Here is a 19,924-nt window from a genome sequence, read left to right as displayed (position 1 = left end):
ACAAAGAAAGACCAGGCCTTGAGTGCTATTTTAGTGGTGTAATAGTGTATATTTGTGTTTAATTAGAGCTGCAGTCATTGCTTTGGTTATAGATTTGGGAAAACATCTAAGATCCCCTCTCAGGGTTCTGAAAACAAGTCCTACAAAATGTAATTAAGAGAATTTTAGATGTTACAGGCCAATCATTTAAATATTATAGGCCACCTTCAATTCCTGCTCTATCCTTCAGTGTCTAGTTTCCTCAAAGGTTAGCCTTTTCTTTTTTTTTTTAAATGTATACATTTTAATGTTGCAGGAAGTTGACTTTAGAATTAGCCTATCTCTTTTTTTTTAACATCTTTATTGGAGTATAATTGCTTTACAATGGTGTGTTAGTTTCTGCTGTATAACAAAGTGAATCAGCTATACGTGTACATATATACCCATATCCCCTCCCTCTTAAGTCTCCATTCCACCCTCCCTATCCCATCCCTTTAGGTGGTCACAAAGCACTGAGCTGAAGCCTTTTCTTAGTTATTCTATTTCCTTAAAATCCATGTACTCCTAAAATCCTACAATCATTTTTCACCAAGAGGCCATATAATTTCCAAATATAATGGTGTCTTTTGAAGTTCTTATTCTCCTCAACTTTTTGGGGGGAGTCAGGGAGGATGAAGTTGGGAGTTGAGATATTTCACACATTCAGTTGTCCCTCTTTCAAATCCCTCCTACCATGCCTTTCCCCCCCCATCCTCTCTGATTGCTCTCTCCTCATAGCTGTCTTTTCTACTTCCACTACTTTTTTTCCTTAAAATGAGCTTCCCTCCAGGACCTGCCTTTTGTTCTATTATATCGACACATCCTCCCTTGGTAATTTCACCAATTTCTACCACTTCAGTTATTACCATCAATAATTTAATTTGTAGTTCTTCAAAACATCTAAAAACTTACTGGAAGAAAGAAAGAGAGAAAGAGAGAAAGAGAGAGAGAGAGAGGAAGGAAGGAAGGAAGGAAGGGAGGGAGAAAGAAAACCCTAATGGACAATGCAAAGTAGCCATCAGAGAAGAGAATCAAGGGAAGATGAGTTTGCAGAGGTCAAGTGTGGGAGTGCTTCACAAAGTAGTGGGTATTTTAATAGAGGAAAAATCTATGAGAAGCTTCGCTTAGAACTGGGTTTGGAGATTTCATGGTTTTAGTGAAAATTACTAGATAAAGTAAATGAAGGGCACTTTTGATCATGAAATTACAAATAAGAAATGAATAGGAGATGAAAGAAAGAAAGGTGGGAATGTGAACCTTAGTAGGAGCCATCTATTATTTCAAGACAGGGAATATAGGACCCAGGAAATGTTTTATTTTGTTTTCAGAATATAAAAGACTAGAGCATTTTTGTAGAAGTCTGAGGTGATGGAAATAGTGTAGAGGGATAGATAGAAGATAAAGAAATAGATGGATCTTGGATACAAAGAGATTCGGGCAGAGACAGGACAGGACAAGATAAAAAGCACAAGTGAAGCTATTAACCACGGAGAAAAGAGACACTTCCTGAGACAAAATAAAAGGTGGTCAGGATGATTCATATTAACAATTTTCTCTCAAACACTATAGGTGAGAAGGTAGAAAGTTCAAAGGAAGGAAGTCAGAAACACTTGGAAAAAGAAAGTACACTCTTCTGTTGTATAAGTTTTTATATTCTGCTGATACATGACCATTACCTGGCACAAATTAGGTAATATGGAAATATCTGGAGAAGGCTTGGACCTCCCGTAAAGTTTTCTGTGATCACAAAAGAGAATTTTATGTAAGACAAAGCTTTTTTTTTTTTTTTTTTTTTTTTTTGCTGTACGCGGGCCTCTCACTGTTGTGGCCTCTCCCGTTGCGGAGCACAGGCTCCGGACGCGCAGGCTTAGCAGCCATGGCTCACGGGCCCAGCTACTCCGCGGCATGTGGGATCTTCCTGGACTGGGGCATGAACCCGCGTCCCCTGCATCGGCAGGTGGACTCTCAACCACTGCGCCACAAGGGAAGCCCAAAGCTTTTCTTATAATTGCTACTATCTTTATGATAATTATTTCTGAAATTCATTTTGGATGATAGTTGTTATTCATTAAATGTAAGAATTAGCCAAGCAGGAGAACTGGCCTGAGTGAACTAGTGACAGTAATCCTGTGTTCTTTTGCTCAGTGAGCACAGCTCTCTTCCTCAGCACAGCTGCTCATTTGTGGTGTCACAGGGCTATTGGATTTCAACTGCTGTGTTTGTATGACATTACCGTCTAAAGAGAAATGAGAGCAGCTCTGTGTCTATAGGCAATGGGACCCAATTCATTAAGCTATAAAAAAGAATTCAAGAATGAAAACTTTCAGTTTAACATCTGAAGAATTCGTGGGACATTGAAAAATAAACCAATTTTAATAGGAGCTGGCCTGTAAGAAATGATAGGCTAAAAGATCAAGATTATGTTAGAGAAAATATGTTGTTTGAGGTGAGGACTGTGCTAACGAACCTCTCCCACTTGTCACGTGTTTAATGACTAAATGAAGACTTGCATAAGTAACTGCACTTTGGGGAAAAATTAATCTAGGAATTTATTTAGGATTTCAGGATATTTGCTTCACAAGGTCGAGGGTCTTGTTAAGACATTCCAAACCTTGATTGCATATGAGAATCACTTCTGGCACTTTTTTAAGCAGAGAAATTCTAAATGTTTACCCCTGAAGATTCTGATTAGGAAGGTCCTGGGGAGCCAGACACTGATATTTTAAAACTTTGACTCTGTGATTTAGAGGCAGGAAGTGAACCGAGAATTCCTTGTTCTCTGGCATAATTTAAAGTTTTTTTTTTTAAACTTTGTACTTAGCCTAAAATGCATTCATATGGAGAGAATGAGGTGTCCCATCATATAAATATATTGAAAAATTAGAGGTGAGTATTTTCAGATTTATAGAGAAATAAATTGAAGACCCTTTCATTCAATAATTATTTATAGAGGCCCTGCTATGTCTAAGACACTTAGTTTTTGAAACTTGATTGGTATAATTGGGAGTCACTTATTGGCGAAGAGATGAAAATTAAGGCTTAACTACGGAGTTGATGCTTGTGTGCTTTAGATGGTAATATGTCCACAGAAGCTCATGATAGCTGAATTCTGCCTTGGTGCAATCAAAGAAACAAAGAAACAAACAAAAAGCCAAAAAAGCAGTTTAAGGAAAATTGACCATTGCCTGCTGTTCCATCTTTAGCTGTCACCAAAGCCAAAATCCAAGTCTTAGATGTCACCATAATGATGTCATGAAACGTCTGTCCAACTCACACTTGTTACTTCTAAGGAAAATGGGCTCATAAATGCTGAACAAGCAGAGAACATTAGCCCCAATGCAAATGGTTGAGGTATTCTAGGTCCTTCTGTCTTTCCATAGGGCTTGTATACTCGAGCCAATGGTTTCATGGGAGGGAAAGAAAAAGAGAAAGGGGGAGAGAGAGACTCCCCAAGTGAATGAGTTTACTTCAACCTTTAGAGAGCAGAAATGGACTGCAACCGTTCTACATGGAGCAGAAAAGAAAGAATTGGACTGACATGCATATACACTTGACCTCTTAAAATGATCTGCCTCTGAAACTGTGGCACAGATTCCTAGGTTTTGAGCAATCTCTGAACCTCAGAGGAAGGATTTTCTGAGTCTTGATCCAATGGCAAACATTGGGAGGAAAGGAAGAGAAAAGAGGAGCCTCCAGATCCTGCTGGAGGAAATCCGTGAGGCTGAGGTACTTGTTAGAATCATACGTTGATTCATTTTAAAGACCAACTAAATATAGATGGAGAAGAGAAGTCTTAAATAACGTGAATGAGATGTGAGTAATTACATCATTCTGCTGAACAGTTAGAAATGACAACTTCCAGTAGCAGAATGATCATATCATTTCCTCTTTACCTACCCTAAAAAAAAAAATTCTGTGGCTAAATTGATTTCTGCTGACATTGTTTGATTCTTTTCCTTATTTTTATGCTGCTTCATTAAGGAAATGATTTGATGTATCTTAATAATAAAGTAAAACTGGATTGCATACAATAAAGATAGAAGTGGAAAAAAGTATATGTTTGTGTGTAATATATATATGTATAAAACTAGAAACTAGATTAAAAGTTCATTCTATAACCTGTAGCTTTGGGAGGCATGAGACACAGACTTTGGTTTCAGGTTTCTAGAATTCAAGGCAAAATCCAAACTATGCACAGTTATATAATGCACATTTTTAATAAGTTAAGGGCCAGCCAATGATCCATGGATATAGAAATTATTCTTGATACTAAGACCAGTAAAGAATTTCTTAATGTTCTCATAAAGAATGAAATATATCCTGAATAGTTCCAGAATTGATTACTTAGAGACTCAAAAAGAAGTTTTATTTTCCCATTTTTATTGTATCCTTAAATGTAAACCAATATCATTACACCAATGTGTGCATTTATTGAAAAGCATGATGAGGTCCAGAATCAGATCTTTGTTCATCTAGATGAATCGTGTGGTAGACCTTGGAATAACTATAGGAATGGATGGACTCTGCATCTTTCTAGCAATCTCAGCTGTAATTTTAATAGATATTTGGTGATTATACCAGGCTTGAGTTCAGAATAAGTCTATCTGATTTATCATTATCTCATGTTGTGAGAAATGTTAAGAATCCAGTTTATATAATAAAGATCTTTTAAGAATGTTTACTTTTTTTTTGCAGAGCATGTGTTCCATTTTAGGTCTGTCATCACTCTTCATTTGTTAAGTTTTAATTATTCTCAGTTTGTCTCTAAAGAAGTCTGAATCCAACAAGTAATTCTAATTTAATGTGTAGTGGGAGTAGTTTGATCTCTAAGAACTGAAAGCTTACTTTAAAGATTTTTAAAAAATAAAGGCTATCAGGGGAGAGGACAGATTTTAACTTCGAGTTCTATTATAATTGGGGAACTGTAAACATGTTATTTTTTTTTTCTGTGATAGTTTTTTTTTAACATCTTTATTGGAGTATAATTGCTTTACAATGGTGTGTTAGTCTTGCTTTATAACAAAGTGAATCAGTTATACATATACATATGTTCCCATATCTCTTCCCTCTTGCATCTCCCTCCCTCCCACCCTCCCTATCCCACCCCTCTAGGTGGTCACAAAGCACTGAGCTGATCTCCCTGTGCTATGTGGCTGCCTCCCAGTAGCTATCTATCTTACGTTTGGTAGTGTATATATGTCCATGCCAGTCTCTCATTTCGCCCCAGCTTACCCTTCCACCTCCTCATATCCTCAAGTCCATTCTCTAGTACGTCTGTGTCTTCATTCCCGTCTTGCCCCTAGGTTCTTCGTGACCTTTTTTTTTTTTCTTAGATTCCATATATATGTGTTAGCATACAGTATTTGTTTTTCTCTTTCTGACTTACTTCACTCTGTATGACAGACTCTAGGTCCATCCACCTCACTACAAATAACTCAATTTCATTTCTTTTTATGGCTGAGTAATATTCCATTGTATATATGTGCCACATCTTCTTTATCCATTCATCTGTTGATGGACACTTAGGTTGCTTCCATGAACATGTTATTTAAATTCATCAATCCTCTGCTTATCTTTAAAATAGAAGAATTGAAAGCTATCACAAGTCTTCAAGACAACAACTTATGAGCAATTAGCCAGCACAGGCCTAGAACATACCAAGACTCAATAACAGTTAGTTTTCTCCCCTCCATGAAGGGAAGATAAATCACTATGGTGGTATTTTGATATGAATGTCAAGAAGACAGGAGATTTAAATATGTGCTACATTCTCTTTGGTTGGGTGAAGTTGTAGAGTATTTCTTTCATTATTTTGTGCTCTCAGTTCAACAGTTCAATATACTGTGCTTGTCGTATACTAGGAATTTGCTAATCATTGAGACTAAAAAAGATAAATAAGCAAAGTTTTCCCTGCAGATGGTCACAACTAATTAGGGGAGACAGATAAGTAAACTAATAATTAATATTTAGTTTGAGAGCTACAATATTAGAGATATTGGTTCCCAGGAGGATCATAACTTAATGTTTACCGTCTAAATATCACATACCAAGGCATATGGTGATTTCCAGCATCACTAGAGGCGGCCAAATGGCTGTTGGCCAAGAATCTTCACAAGAAAGCATTTATCTTTCAGACCTACTCCTCTCCATGATTTCACCATTAGATCTGTATGCTCAGAAATTCTGAGACCTACAGTTGGCAAAGCTTGGGATTCTATCTAGGCCAATGGACACACACACACAATTGTCAGGAGAATTAGGCATTCACAATTGTTTGGACAGCACATTTTCTACCTATAGATAATCATAATGGAAAGTCAAATTATCAGATTGCTTGGCTAGTATTATATCCAGCAAGTCAATTTATTTACATGGCTCTCAGTGTGTTGTGTCATCAGTCTCTCATGGTCTGTTAGGGATACCCATTCCTGGAGACTAGACAGTGAAGAGTTGGCCCAATAGGGCATCGTCTCCTCTGGACTGTGCAGGAGAAGTCCAGTGTTTCCTCTGAGGCCTCTCCTTTACTTCCGTTGTAGACCAGCTGTATTCTGATTGTTGCATCCTTTCCTTAAATGAGTTAATGTCTTCAATCAGAAAATTAGTTAACCAACTATTTCTATTATTCTTTCATTTTCTGATGACAAAGATGACTGCTTTCTTTGGAGACTACTTACTGTGTGATGCCCTTTATCGTTACTGATTGTCTTTTGTCTTCTTTACAGGTACATGTCAACTTTATATTCTCACCCTGATTTTCCAGAGAAAGGACCAGAGGAGATTAATGAAGAACTAATGAAAAGTGTTAGCCACAACCCTCTTTTACTTCTCACACCACAGAAAATTAAAAGATACATTGAGTCTTTATGGAAGAAGAAAAGCTCTGGACAACCTGTCACCTTTACTGATATCTTTGGGATGTTAATAGGAGAAACACTAATTCACAATGTAAGCCTTGGCTCAGTCTACACTCCTTTTAATACAAGAAAACGATGTATATCGTAATGTTTTAAATAAAACAAAATACGATACATTTTGTAAAAGTCAGTTGACTCACCTTATTCTATCAACATGTACTGAGTACATACTCCCTGCCAGACGTAACTCTTCTATAATACGTTTCATCCTACATTACATTAGTTCTTACCAGCTTACTAATTTATTCTAACTGTGTGTCAGTTTTGTTGTTGTTTTTGGTTTTTGGTTTTTTTGGCCACAGCGCGCGACTTGCGGGATCTTAGTTCCACGACCAGGGATTGAACGCGAGCCCTCGGCAGTGAGAGCGCAGCGTCCTAAACGCTGGACTGCCAGGGAACTCCCTACGTGTCAGTTTTGATGTATAGGGAAATACTTTTTTATTCCTTTTCTTTGGAAAAATACACATTTTAACCCTTAACTGCCCATTCTGCCCAAATAGCAATCTCTTTTAGATAAAGAGGTGAATAGAAGTAATATTTAAAATAGCAGAAGAAGAATGGAGCTTTCCTGGAGAGAGTCAGAAAAAAAAGGAGTGAATCACATGGAAGAAACCCATTCGACACATGACAACAGAGCGACATTTTATCTGAACATGAAACAGGGCGGGTAGAGTTTGTGCCAGGGAATCTGGGGGCTCAATTCCTTCTGGGCTCCCTAGCTACCAAACGTCGATATAGTCCTGAGACGTATGGCTCTTTTTAGAATGAAGGTAATTACCTCCATAGAGCTTACTTTTTGCTGTTTTTCAGGATCAGAGGTCCTGAAAATAGTCATAAGACTATTTTAGTAAGACTATTTTTATTACAAAAATTTTGTGTCTTGATTGGAAGTACTATTTTACATAGTTTTTTTAAATCTGTATCTGTTTGTATATGTAAAACCTTTTCTTTCTTCTGTGGACAGAGAATGAACACTACCTTGAGTAGTTTGAAGGAAAAAGTCAATACTGGACAGTGCCCTTTGCCTCTTTTCACCTGTCTCCATGTCAAACCCGATGTCTCAGAGCTGATGTTTGCAGGTATGGAATTTCCTCTTGCAAAACATTTCCTGGAAACTTTGAACTGTGGTTCCTAATGATTTTCTCTAGAGGAAGTTCATAAGCAATTTTAGTTGCTTATTTTAATATATTTTCTGTAACATAAAAACTTTTGAAAATATAAGAATTTTTTAAGCTAGATGATTTTCTGATTGTAGAGACTATCCTATGAAACTAGTTACTAGTATATCTTCATTCAAATTAGTGGGAAAGATGATATAAAAGTAAATCATGAATATAATCAATATTCAATTTTAATTATTCATTTCTCAAGGATTTTTAACAAAATACTATGTCTAGGGCTTTTAGGCAAGGCATATATTTTTGTTTGCTGTTTATCTGTTCATTAAATTGGGTAACATGATATCTGTTTATCATTCAAAACACTATTCTAATTTTTATAATTCAGCACCTTAAAAGTACTAGCCTGTACTTGTGGCAGCTGGTGAAAAAAATGCCTCATTTTGTTAAATCTCAGATGTAAACATTTGTTTCTTCTGTAGCTCTGTTTCTTGTTGGGTGCTCTAAAAGGATGTGACTTCGTACTTCTCCAGGCCACTGCCAGTCCTAGTCTGCAGTGTGATAGAATTTCTGACTGTGGCTAGTAGGGTTCATTGTATTTTTAGGAAAAGTATCTCAGTGACATCAGTCACACCATGAGCTTAAAAAATCATTGTGAATGGCATGTAATTACCAGATTTATATCTAGAATTCTTGTGCAGTTTTACCAAGTCTCACTTTTTCTTCAACTGACTACTGTCAAGCTAGAATTTTGAATAGTTTATAAAAGCAGTGTACCTGGAATTCATTCATTCAACAAGTGTTTATCAATTATCTTGACTAAAATGTTTCTCATGCTTCAGAAAGCACTTATCATATTTATTGTCTTATTCAATATTTACTACAACCCAGGGAGGGAAGGAGGTATTTTTAGCTCTGCTTCACAGGAAAAAAAAAAAAATAAAACCTCAGAAAGGTTCAGTGATTTGCCCATTTCCACATAGAAAGTAAGTAGCAGAGCTGAGAATTGGTCTTGAAATACTTTGTTCTTTTTATAAAAATATTGGCTTCTCTGATTACTGATGATGTAGAAGGTAGTATGCCAGGTGCTGAGCATGAACTCCCCTTCCCTCCACAGTATATCGCCCTTTTTCTATAAGACCTGATAATATGTTTGAGAAATTTGCAATAGTTATTAAAGAAGTTAAAGCACAAGAGAGAACAGAATGTTACTATGCACTGTTTCCTTGACCAAGTTGTGTGACACCTTTTAGCCTCAGTTTTCTCACCTGTTAAATGAGGATGAGACTCTCCTTATAGTATTTTGCTAAATAAATGAGATAAAGTATGTAAAGTACTTAAAACAATTGCAGGCCCAAATCAAGTTTCAGTAAATCTTAACAATGTGGAGTGTTCTATGAAAGCTGTATGAGAAGAGTCAAAGATCTGAAGATGAATAGAATTTGTATATGAAAGGCAAATTTAATTCTTGGATGGGGGTCTCAGGCATGCAGTAAGAGTGTCGGATAACCATGGCGTACTCAGCAGCAATGAGGAACCACACTTTGTGATGGAGTTCATAGGGAGAGTTAAGAAAAGTAAGGGCCATGATAAATTGTTTTTTTGTTAGTGTTGGTTTTGTTTTGTTTTATTTTTGCTTTCCCATAGCTATTGTCTTATGAGGTCTTGGAATGCTTGGAAATTGGTTGGTAAATACCACTAGCACGCCAGTCAAATTTGTGCATAGCCAAACAAGGCTTCTTTTACCCCAGAAGCATTATGATTTAGTTAAACAAGCATTAAACTAATTTGGAAGCCTTGTCTTACTTCTAAGCTGAAATACCTTGGATGGGTCATTTAATCTCTCTGATTCTTATTTTCCTCATTATTAAAAAGAAGGGTATTAATAAACATCAGATTTATCTTACAGAGCTATTAAGCCAATTGCATGAGATAGGGATAATACTGACTATGATAAAGGGACATAAAAATATAATAGTTTTATTGTTACTGTTACGATTGTTAATGGCATTTTCACAGTTGTCTCTTTTTATTCTGAAGTTTTAGTCAGCAGCCATTCTCAAGAGAAAATCTGACTACAATAATTAAAGAATAAATAATATTTCCAGCGAGTGAATATTTTAGATTCATCTAGAGTGAGAAATGACTGTTTTATGTGCAGTTAGTAGTCTTTCAACTTGGATGTGTCTGATTTGGGCCAACTGCCTAATTTCAATATTGTTACTGACATGAGAGAAACCCCATTAACCTTCATTGTTAAGTTTCTGTGATGAGGAGGTTCAAGCTGTTTCTTCCAACAGAGTTGGACAAAACCATCAAACGTTAGTTATGTTGATCTTGTACCCAGATAAGACATTCAAAGGGGCATGTTATGAGTGTTTGAGTAGCTTGAGTTATTGGGGAAAAAAAAAAAAGGAGACATGTCTATACTTTATGCCTTTAAATTTGCTTAGATTAAAATGCACATTCAAGAAAAAAAGTTAAAATATTATTTGAATTATATTATAAACAGTCAAAGATCCAAACTACCTTACAGAAGTTTTATCAGCTTTACTTCAACAATACCAGAGAATGTTTTTCTTCCCTCTTAGAAAAGTTTTAAACACTTTCCCCTTTTGAAGGCTTTAAACACATAAATATTAGTTGTTTAAATGGTTACATATTTTTGGCTCCTCCACTTCACTACATTTCTAGTAGGATTTCAAACTTTCATTTTAAAGTTTCCATTGGTCAGTAAATTGCATTTACTGAGCACAATTTCTAGACTTAACATCATGTTAAGTTCTTTAACAGATGCTATAGAAGTAAAAATATAGTACTTCCTCAAGAAGTCTATAGTCTCATTAACAAGACAAAAATAAAACATGAAACATTAGTAAGCCATACACATAGAATACTACTATCTGTTAGAGTATATAGAACTGACATAAATTGTAAGATATTAGAGATTTAGTATAGTCATAAGAAGGACTTCATGAGGGTGATGGAACTCAGATTTAAGTTAAACTTGGAAAGATCTATCAGTTGGGGGTGAAAAGTCAACTTTGTGTGAACAGTGTAAGAAAATGTTCAGAAGGTAAGCCAAAGGTACATTTTGGGGAGCAGTAAAGAGACATTAGCCTTGGTCTCATGCGTGAACTGGTGAAGAGTAGTGGTGTATTTGGGAAAACCATTAGTGCCAAGTTATAGAAAGCTTTGAATTCCAGACAGAAATGTTTCTATTCAGTTATGATAATGGGAAATACTTAATGATTTTTGGTAAGGCAATAAAATTATTTAAATAGTGTTTTTGAAAAAAAGTATTTCGGTGATTCATATGGGTAGATTGGTAAGAAAGAAACTGGAAGCAGTGATATTACTGTGTTTCTTTAAATAAGGTCCTGGAACTAGAGAGAAACTGATAAGGAAAGAGAGGAGAAGATGAATGTGAAAAGCTTAAAGGTTACCAATGAAATGTGCGATGGATGGATTTGATGTGAGTGGGTTTAAGAGTGATTTCAGTTAAGAAAAATTTTTTTTCTGGGCAGTAATAGCGTGATTTACAGAAGCAGGTAAGCTTGACTGGGAAGCAAGGTGATGAGCTCCTTTCCAGGCAAGTGGAGCAGGATGTGATGACAGCATACTCAGACGTAAGTGCACAACAGGAAGATGGAAATGAGTAGATGGAGGCTCCGGAGAGAGGGTCAAGTTTGAAATGTAGGAATCAGCAGCAGAGAAATAGTAGTCAAAGTACCATAGTGAGTTCTTCAGTGAGGATTAGAGAGCAAATCTGCCTCTTGAGAATGTCTCTCATTACTGTGTACACAAACCTCAACATTAATCAAGAAGAGATTGCTAAAGGAGTAGGAACCAGGAGGTCTTTACCCTTTAGTACCCTGGAGAGGGGTGTGAAATTCAGAGATAAGAAATTACTCACAGTGATATAGAAATTTTCCTCATGGCCTCTGATTCATTGCTAGTCATGTCTCACCAACTCCATGTAAGTCATTATAAAACACACCACTTTGTCATGAAGGGTATATGCACCATTTGGCTTTGATGTGACATGAATTATAATGTGTTCTCATCACAATTGTGATTTTATAACTTGTTTCACAAAAGTAGAATGTTCTAACCTATACTATTGAGTAAATAATTAATATATGCATATCCACAATTCCTTTTCCAAAACTTTGAGGACAGATGTTTTAAAATTCAGAATATTTTAGATTTTGAAGTTAAGAAATATACTACATATTACATAATACCCCCATTGGGGTCTTACAATCAAGTAGAGTGATTTCTCCAATGGAATGTATTTATATTCACACTCCATGGGATATCTAAAGATTAAGCCTCACATCTTTTCAAGACTGGTTTTTCTGCAAAATGAGTTCAGGTCGGCTTTTACTACCAAACGAATAGCAAAAAAAAGTGTGGATTTTGGAGTTATTTGGATTTTGGATTGTTGGATAAAGGGTTATAGACATGCAATAATTTTAGAAAAGGAAAAACTGAAAAAAAATAAAGGCAGACAGAGAGTTTGGGGTTAGGCAGGGGTGCATGGTAGTGGGACTCCATAGAAGATGGTCAACAAAGACTTTGAACTAAAGTTAGGAAGGAGCAAGCCTTATGGTTACAGAAGGGAATAGCAAGCATAAGGGCTGTGAGACAGGAATGAGCTTGGTCTCTTGGAGGAACATTAAGAAGGTGTGTGGCTGAAGTGGAATAAGTAAGACAAAATGTGATAGGAGATTGGTTAAGACATGTAGTCAGACAAGGAGCATGAGCCAGACCATCATGAGGACTTCTTGGCGATGTTTTTATTTTCAGTGTAATGGGAAGCCATTGGAAAGCTTTCATCTGGCACTGGTGTGGTGTGATTTATATTTTTAAAAATCCATCTGGCTACAGGGTATCAACAAGATAGTAGGGGAATAGAGAAAGTTTTAAGAGGCTATTGTGGAGATCCAGGAGAGAGTATGGCAGCTTGTACCAGTATGGTCATGGTGAACAAATGGATAAGTAGCCCGTTTCTAACCACATCTGATGATAGAGCCTACAGAACTTGATTTTTTGTATTTGAGGTATAAGAGAAAGAGGACCATGAAGAATAATTCTAACGTATGGATAGTGGTATGAATATATGAAAAGTAGTACCATTTACCAAACAGGGGAAGACAGAGAATGGCAAGGAAATGGAGTCAAAAACCAGGAATTCTTTTTTGGATAGATTAAGATTCAGATGATTATTAGGCATAGTTATAGCCACAGGAATACATGAAATATAATAGTGGCTACTATTTATTGAATGATTAGAATGTGCTATGTCCTCTTCTAAGTTCTTTAAGTTTCTTAACTCGTTAGATCTTCACAACAATTCTACAAACTATCTACTGATTTTATTCACATTTTACAGATTAAGGAACTAAAACACAGAGAATACAAGTAATCTACCCCAAATTGCACAGATTTTAAACATCTGAGCCAGCAGTTTTAAAACTGAATCTAAAGTTTTCCCTTCTTTAGAATTAAGATGGACTTTATAAAAGATGTCTTGAGTTTTTAAATGTGAAATGATATTCAATTTGTGCAACTTAAGGGATCCTTTGTGTTCTCATTTTATTCATCGGTAAGCTTTCCCCTCCCAACTTCTCCTATACAATGCCATATGCATAATAGGCATTTGGTTAATTTTTTAAAAATATTTTAAATAAATGAATGAGAATAATCATGACAATGTTGAAGTAATCTTTGTGCACATCTCTGTAGTATTTCCCTATTAATGGATTGCATTTTTTAAAATGATTTCAGATTGGGTTGAATTTAGTCCATATGAGATTGGCATGGCTAAATATGGTACTTTTATGGCTCCTGACTTATTTGGAAGTAAATTTTTTATGGGAACAGTTGTAAAGAAGTATGAAGAAAACCCCTTGCATTTCTTAATGGGTAAGTGATAAAAATCTACCATGAGTTTGTTTGACTGTTTTAAATCCTTGTGCATTCTAAGTTATACTGTTTTTGCTTTATTTTAGGTGTCTGGGGGAGTGCCTTTTCTATATTGTTCAACAGAGTCTTGGGAGTTTCTGGCTCTCAAAGTAAAGGTTCCACAATGGAAGAAGAACTAGGTATTGTAAAAACACGCTTACATTGATAATAATTACACTATTTTGGTAAATTTCATTAACACATATGTTGAGAGAAAATTAAATCATCATAAAGACTGTAATTGTTCTAAAGTAGGCTAGGCTAAGCTGTGGTGTTCAGTAGATTAGATGTATTCAATGCATGTGCATCTTACAGAATTTTCAGTTTACAGTGGGTTTATTGGGACATAACCCCATTGTAATTTGAGGAAGATCTGTACTCCTTTTATCAATAAGGGTAGCTTTTTGAAGATTAGATTCAACAACAGTTTAACGCAGTATAACCCTTAAATTCACGCTTGTCAGTTCATTTACCTCTTAAATACTTCTCACAGCTTATTCATACCAAAAAAGATGGAAAAAGTGTTTCAAATCACATCTAATAAATTATCACCAATGATTTTCTTTAAATCTAACTCACTAGCCCACAATAAATTAAAAATAATATTTACAAAACTTGAAAAAGTAGACGAACTCAATTGAGGACCAGCAGTATTCATTTGTTATAATATTTATACCATAGAAACATATGTTTTCTTTAATGAATAAATTTGATTTAAAGTAAACGAAACAAAACATGCATTCAGTATCTCCTAAATGTCTTGCCATCTGTAGCTCAATCAACACTAAATTTGTTATGGTTATTTTGACTGGCGGGGGGATGGAGCAGGGAGATGCTAAATTTGAATTTGGGGCCAGCCTAGCTGAGGCTGGGGAGAAGGGTCCTGTAGATTATCAGCACACTACCTACCTGCTACGTCTTCTCTGTGTGTGAAGTATCACACATTTATTTGAGGGCGAGTTAACGGAACAGCATAAATGACTTTCTCAACAATCAATTTATCTGAAGAATACTTGCATGTAAAAAACTTACCATAGGATTTTTCTGACAAGCCATCCTTAGTTATTGCAGACAGTTTATTTAATTAAGCTTTATATGCAAAACAAAAATACAATTGTACTTTAATTAATGTACTACAAATTGGCTTATAAGTAGTATGATCACTCTTCCTGTGAGAATTGACTTTAGATATGTGATATTTATATTAAGTGCAGTAACTTGCTATAGTCCTTAATATTTGGGGGTGGTTCTTAGTAAATAATGGAGAAGTGATCTTATGATTGCAATAGAGCCAAAGATTTTAATATAAAAATAAAAACAACCAAAAAGGCACTTTGTCCTTGAACTTGCTCCTGTCCGCCGAGCATCACTCAGTGAATAAGCAGCCAAGGTTGGTGGAACTTTTGAGTGTTCTCTGACCTTAACTACAGAGCCACATGCTCTTAAGGGTAACTGAAAGGCAAAGTGCATAATGCTGAAAAGCTCTGACTTGATTTATTTTAATGAACATTACATCCCAGATGAATAACCTGTTCTCAACTCTAACTGTGGGAATAACTAACTCTTCTCTAAGATGTGAAGAGTTCAGAAAAAAAGAAGAGAAAAAGAACAGAAGTACCACCTCTTATGAGGCTTGCTTCTCTGTGTTCTTCTGTGTTAAATAATCCAGATAAATCCAGGGTTTGCTGCTTTTTCCTTCTAAGGCAGGAAGAGAATAGGACTGAAATAACACATCTGAAGGTGGATGAGACAATGGCTGACGGCCAAGGAAAAGGAGAATGTTTATACTCAATATACTTGAATATTCTTTGTTGTGAGACATCCCCTTTGAGACCAGTGGTTTGGCAGCTTATTTACTTTCTCTGTGTGTCAGACTTAAGGGGAATATTGTGTCCTTGAGAACCACCGGCCAGCAGGATGCGTGTTACCTCAGATTAGGTAAGGGTTTCCAGAAATGAGACAAGAGTGATGACTGAGGGGAATCTGAGGACTCCTGGTGACCCTTTCATCCACTGGCTGACTAAAGTCTACCTCTTAAAGTGGTGTTCAAAGGTGGTGTTTGTTTTGTTTTCCTCTCTTTCAAAGACACACTTTAAGGTAAATTGGAGCATAATATGGGGAAACCAAATGTTATACCTATATTTCTCTCAGTTTAAAAGCCCAAATGGCTCTCTATTACTGAAAGTTATAAATTTGGAGTCAGTTTCTTAGGATTAAAAAAAAAAAATTCTGTTGACTAACAGAAGGAAAAAAAGTCACTCTACAGATAAGGATTTCATGTACATGTCCAAAAACATTTTTGATTTTTCTACAAATGTTGATTATAAAATGGTTTGTGTGCTCCATAATTTGGGTACTTTTTACTTGAAAAAAGATAAGTTATGCTATACGTAAGATAAAAGATAAGTTATGTTTTACAGATTTATGGTTTCTATTTTAGTTTTTATAACTGCTCTCTTAATATGTTCTGAGGAAGCACAAACTGATACCAAAACAGACATTTCAATAGACAATATTCAGTATTATTAAAATCAAAAGATATATTAGTAGCTTCATTCATTTTGATGAAACAATTTTGTGGCCCCCTTGTAAATTTTGGCTTTACCCTGTACTGACCTTCATAAACATCATTTCAACATATTTAACTGAAGAAAAAAATTTTTGATATAATAAGAATTATATAATCAAGTTATTCTTTCTGTCAGAATTAAGATAAACAAATAAAAATTCTCCCCTTTAAAATCATGTATGAATAATTCTAAACTAATTTTTCATACCCTGAGAAATTTTGCTTTCAAATGAGAAATTTGAAAATACTAGTAAAGCTAAGACATTTAGATTTACTAAATTGATCTAGATTTATACAAGTAAATCTAATAGACGTCACTGTGGTTTTGCTACAGTTACTTCCTTACAGTAAATTTCATCTTGAGTCTTGACACCTGAGATTCTTCAATTGTTTTGTTTTCTTTCTGCAGAAAATATTACAGCAAAGCATATTGTGAGTAATGATAGCTCGGATAGTGATGATGAATCACAAGAACCCAAAGGTAAGAGAGCTGGAACCTCCTCTGGCAGAAGTGGATTAGGAAAGGACATGAATGTATTGTCTGATTTTCTCACTCAAGATGCTAATGGTAGTCTCTGCTTAAGGCACTGAGTGATAGAATGGTAGCTTTCACTTCAGAGCAAGAATTAATGCCATATACGTAATAAAATATGCAACACAAAAGTTGCATATTTTAAAATATGCAATAATTAAAAGTTATTTCATTTCTTTTAAATACCTCAAAAATATTATCAGTTGAACAGAGAACAAACTGAGATGGTAGAAATACCAAATTCTGTGTTAAGTCTGATTAGAGCACCAGGCTTCTCAACATGGAAATTGTGATTTGGGAACATTTTTACATGGCTTTAATAATTAAAATTTAATCTTTTAAAATCTTATTATTAAGTAACCTGTAGAAAATGATGTTCTCACTCCATTCCTGAGGCTTATCCCATTGCCAACATTCTATCTTTCAGGAAGGGATCAGTGATGAAGTAGGGTAGAATTACTGAGAAATTTTTGTTTTGTATATTACTTTGTAGTACAAGCGAGTACTTCTACACCTTAACAAGGCAGCTTTTAGCTTTGTGTGGATCACAATAGTCAATGGGGAGTCGGGGAAGAGATAAGGCAAGGATCACGGATATTTGTTGCAGTTGTTATGTGGTAAAATGGAATGATTTGACATTTTGACACAGCCATTGGTACAAATATTCCCAATAGCTCAAAAGCCAAAACAAATAAACAAAAAACAAAGAGAAGATTTTATAACAACTGGGTGAACATGTCCTGTTATAGTTTGAATACAATCATCTAGATTTTAAAAGATATTAAATGCTTTCTTGTCCAAAACCTAAAGAACTCCACCAGCCAAGGTATAGATATTGGAAGAGCCTGTTTAATCTTTGCTGAATCAACACTAAAATTAAAGATCTCTTTTCATAGCTGGGCTGTTATTTTTCAGTTGTTCCGGTCTTTTTTTTTTTTATTTTATTTTGAATTTCCTTTTAATGAAGGGAGATAGTACAAAGGGGGTAGATAGCATATGCCTAGCATTTCTAGAATTAATTATATATTGATTTGGGGACTATCAAGTAGATGTAATAATGGTTTATCAATTAAGTAAATTGCCAAAATGATCAGTACATTTGATCACCTCTGCAGTACTAGCTGGTTTTCTTAAGGATGAGAAGTTCAAGGACCCTCTGAATATGACTGCTTTGGTTTTAGTGCCAGCCTACATTGGAGAATGATATTTAGGATGTTTCTGAGGATTTCTTATTAGCTCTTAATATTCATTTTTTAAAAATAGTCTTTATAGGGCTTCCCTGGTGGCACAGTGGTTGAGAGTCCACCTGCCGATGTAGGGGACATGGGTTCGTGCCCAGGTCCAGGAAGATCCCACATGCCGTGGAGCGGCTAGGCCCGTGAGCCATGGCCGCTGAGCCTCCGCGTCCGGAGCCTGTGCTCTGCAGCGGGAGAGGCCACAACAGTGAGAGGCCCGCGTACCGCAAAAAAAAAAACACAAAAAAGCCTTTATTTATTAGAGTAGTTTTAGACTCACAGCAAAATTGAGCAAAAAGTACAGAGTTCCCATATATTTCCTGCACCCACACACATAGCCTTCACCACTTTCAGCATCTTTTACCAGTGTGGTACATTTATTGCGATCAATGAACCTGTACTGACACATCATTATCACCCGAAGTCCAAGCTTTAGGATTCACTCTTGGTGTTGTATATTCTACAGGTTTTCACAAATGTATAATGACATGTATCTACCTTTATAGTATCATACAGAGTACTTTCACTGCCTTAAAATCTTCTGTGCTCTATTTATCCCTCTGCTTCCCACCCCCAGCCCCTGGCAACCACGGATTTTCTTACTGTTGCCATCATTTTGCCTTTCTAGAATGTTATATATAAGTTGGAACCATCAGTGTGTAGCCTTTTCAGATTGGCTTCTTTCACTTAGTAATATGCATTTAAGTTTCCTCCATGTCTTTTTATGGCTTGACAGCTCATTTCTTTTTAGCACTGAATAATATTTCATTGTCTGGATATACCATAGTTTATCTGGTTACCTACTGAAGAATATCTTGGTGGCTTTCAAATTTTGGCAGTTATGAATAATGCTGCTATAAACATCCATGTTCAGATTTTTGTCTGGATATGTTTTCAACTCCTTTGCATAAAAATCAAGAAGCATGATTTCTGTATCGTGTGATAATAAAGTTTTGTAAGAAACTTCCAAACTGTCTTGCAAAGTAATTGTTCCATTTTGTGTTTCCACCAGCAATGTATGAGAGTTCCTGTTGCTCCACATCCTCACCAGCATTCGGTGCTTTCAGTGTTTTGGATTTTGACATTTCTAATAGGTGTGTAGTGTCATCTTGGTGTTTTAATCTGCATTTCCTTGATGACATGTGACATGGAACATCTTTTCATATACTTACTTGCCATCTATATGTCTTCTTTGGTGAGGTGTCTACTAAGGTTTTTTGCCCGTTTTTAAATTGAGATGTTTGTTTTCTTATTGATGAGTTTTAAAAGTTCTTTGTATATTTTGGGTAACAGTCCATTATCAGATGTCTTTTTTTTTTTTTTTTTAATTTTGGGGAGGATGAGCAGTTAACAGTTTTGTTAAACAATGTTTTACTTTGAGCAGAATTCTTTTTTCTTATTGTCTTTTTTTTTTTAATTGAAGGGTTAATCAATTCTCTTTCTTTTTTGGCCACCCCACACGGCTTGTGGGATCTCAGTTCCTTGACCAGGGATTGAACGTGGGCCATGGCAGTGAAAGCCTGGAATCCTAACTACTAGGCCATCAGGGATCTCCCCAGATGTGTCTT

The 19,924-nt window shown here is 35.7% G+C and overlaps 1 protein-coding gene across 8 annotated transcripts in view; it reads left to right on the top strand.

The window, feature by feature from the left end:
- Nucleotides 1-19,924, top strand: part of PLA2G4A (phospholipase A2 group IVA) — a 189,354-nt gene that overhangs the window by 136,876 nt on the left and 32,554 nt on the right. For all 8 annotated transcript variants that reach the window (XR_004525901.2, XR_012331125.1, XM_019918613.3 and 5 more), the window contains exons 9-13: nt 6,741-6,963; nt 7,897-8,011; nt 13,844-13,981; nt 14,068-14,160; nt 16,999-17,070. Coding sequence is in view for 6 of the 8 variants with exons in the window: in XM_019918613.3 (XP_019774172.1) it covers nt 6,741-6,963; nt 7,897-8,011; nt 13,844-13,981; nt 14,068-14,160; nt 16,999-17,070 (641 nt within the window). In the remaining 2 variants the exon portion in view is untranslated. The remainder of the gene's footprint in view (nt 1-6,740; nt 6,964-7,896; nt 8,012-13,843; nt 13,982-14,067; nt 14,161-16,998; nt 17,071-19,924) is intronic.

The sequence above is a fragment of the Tursiops truncatus genome, chromosome 1, assembly GCF_011762595.2.
Source record: "Tursiops truncatus isolate mTurTru1 chromosome 1, mTurTru1.mat.Y, whole genome shotgun sequence".
NCBI lineage: Eukaryota > Metazoa > Chordata > Mammalia > Artiodactyla > Delphinidae > Tursiops > Tursiops truncatus.
This window is presented reverse-complemented; position numbering and strand designations above follow the sequence as displayed.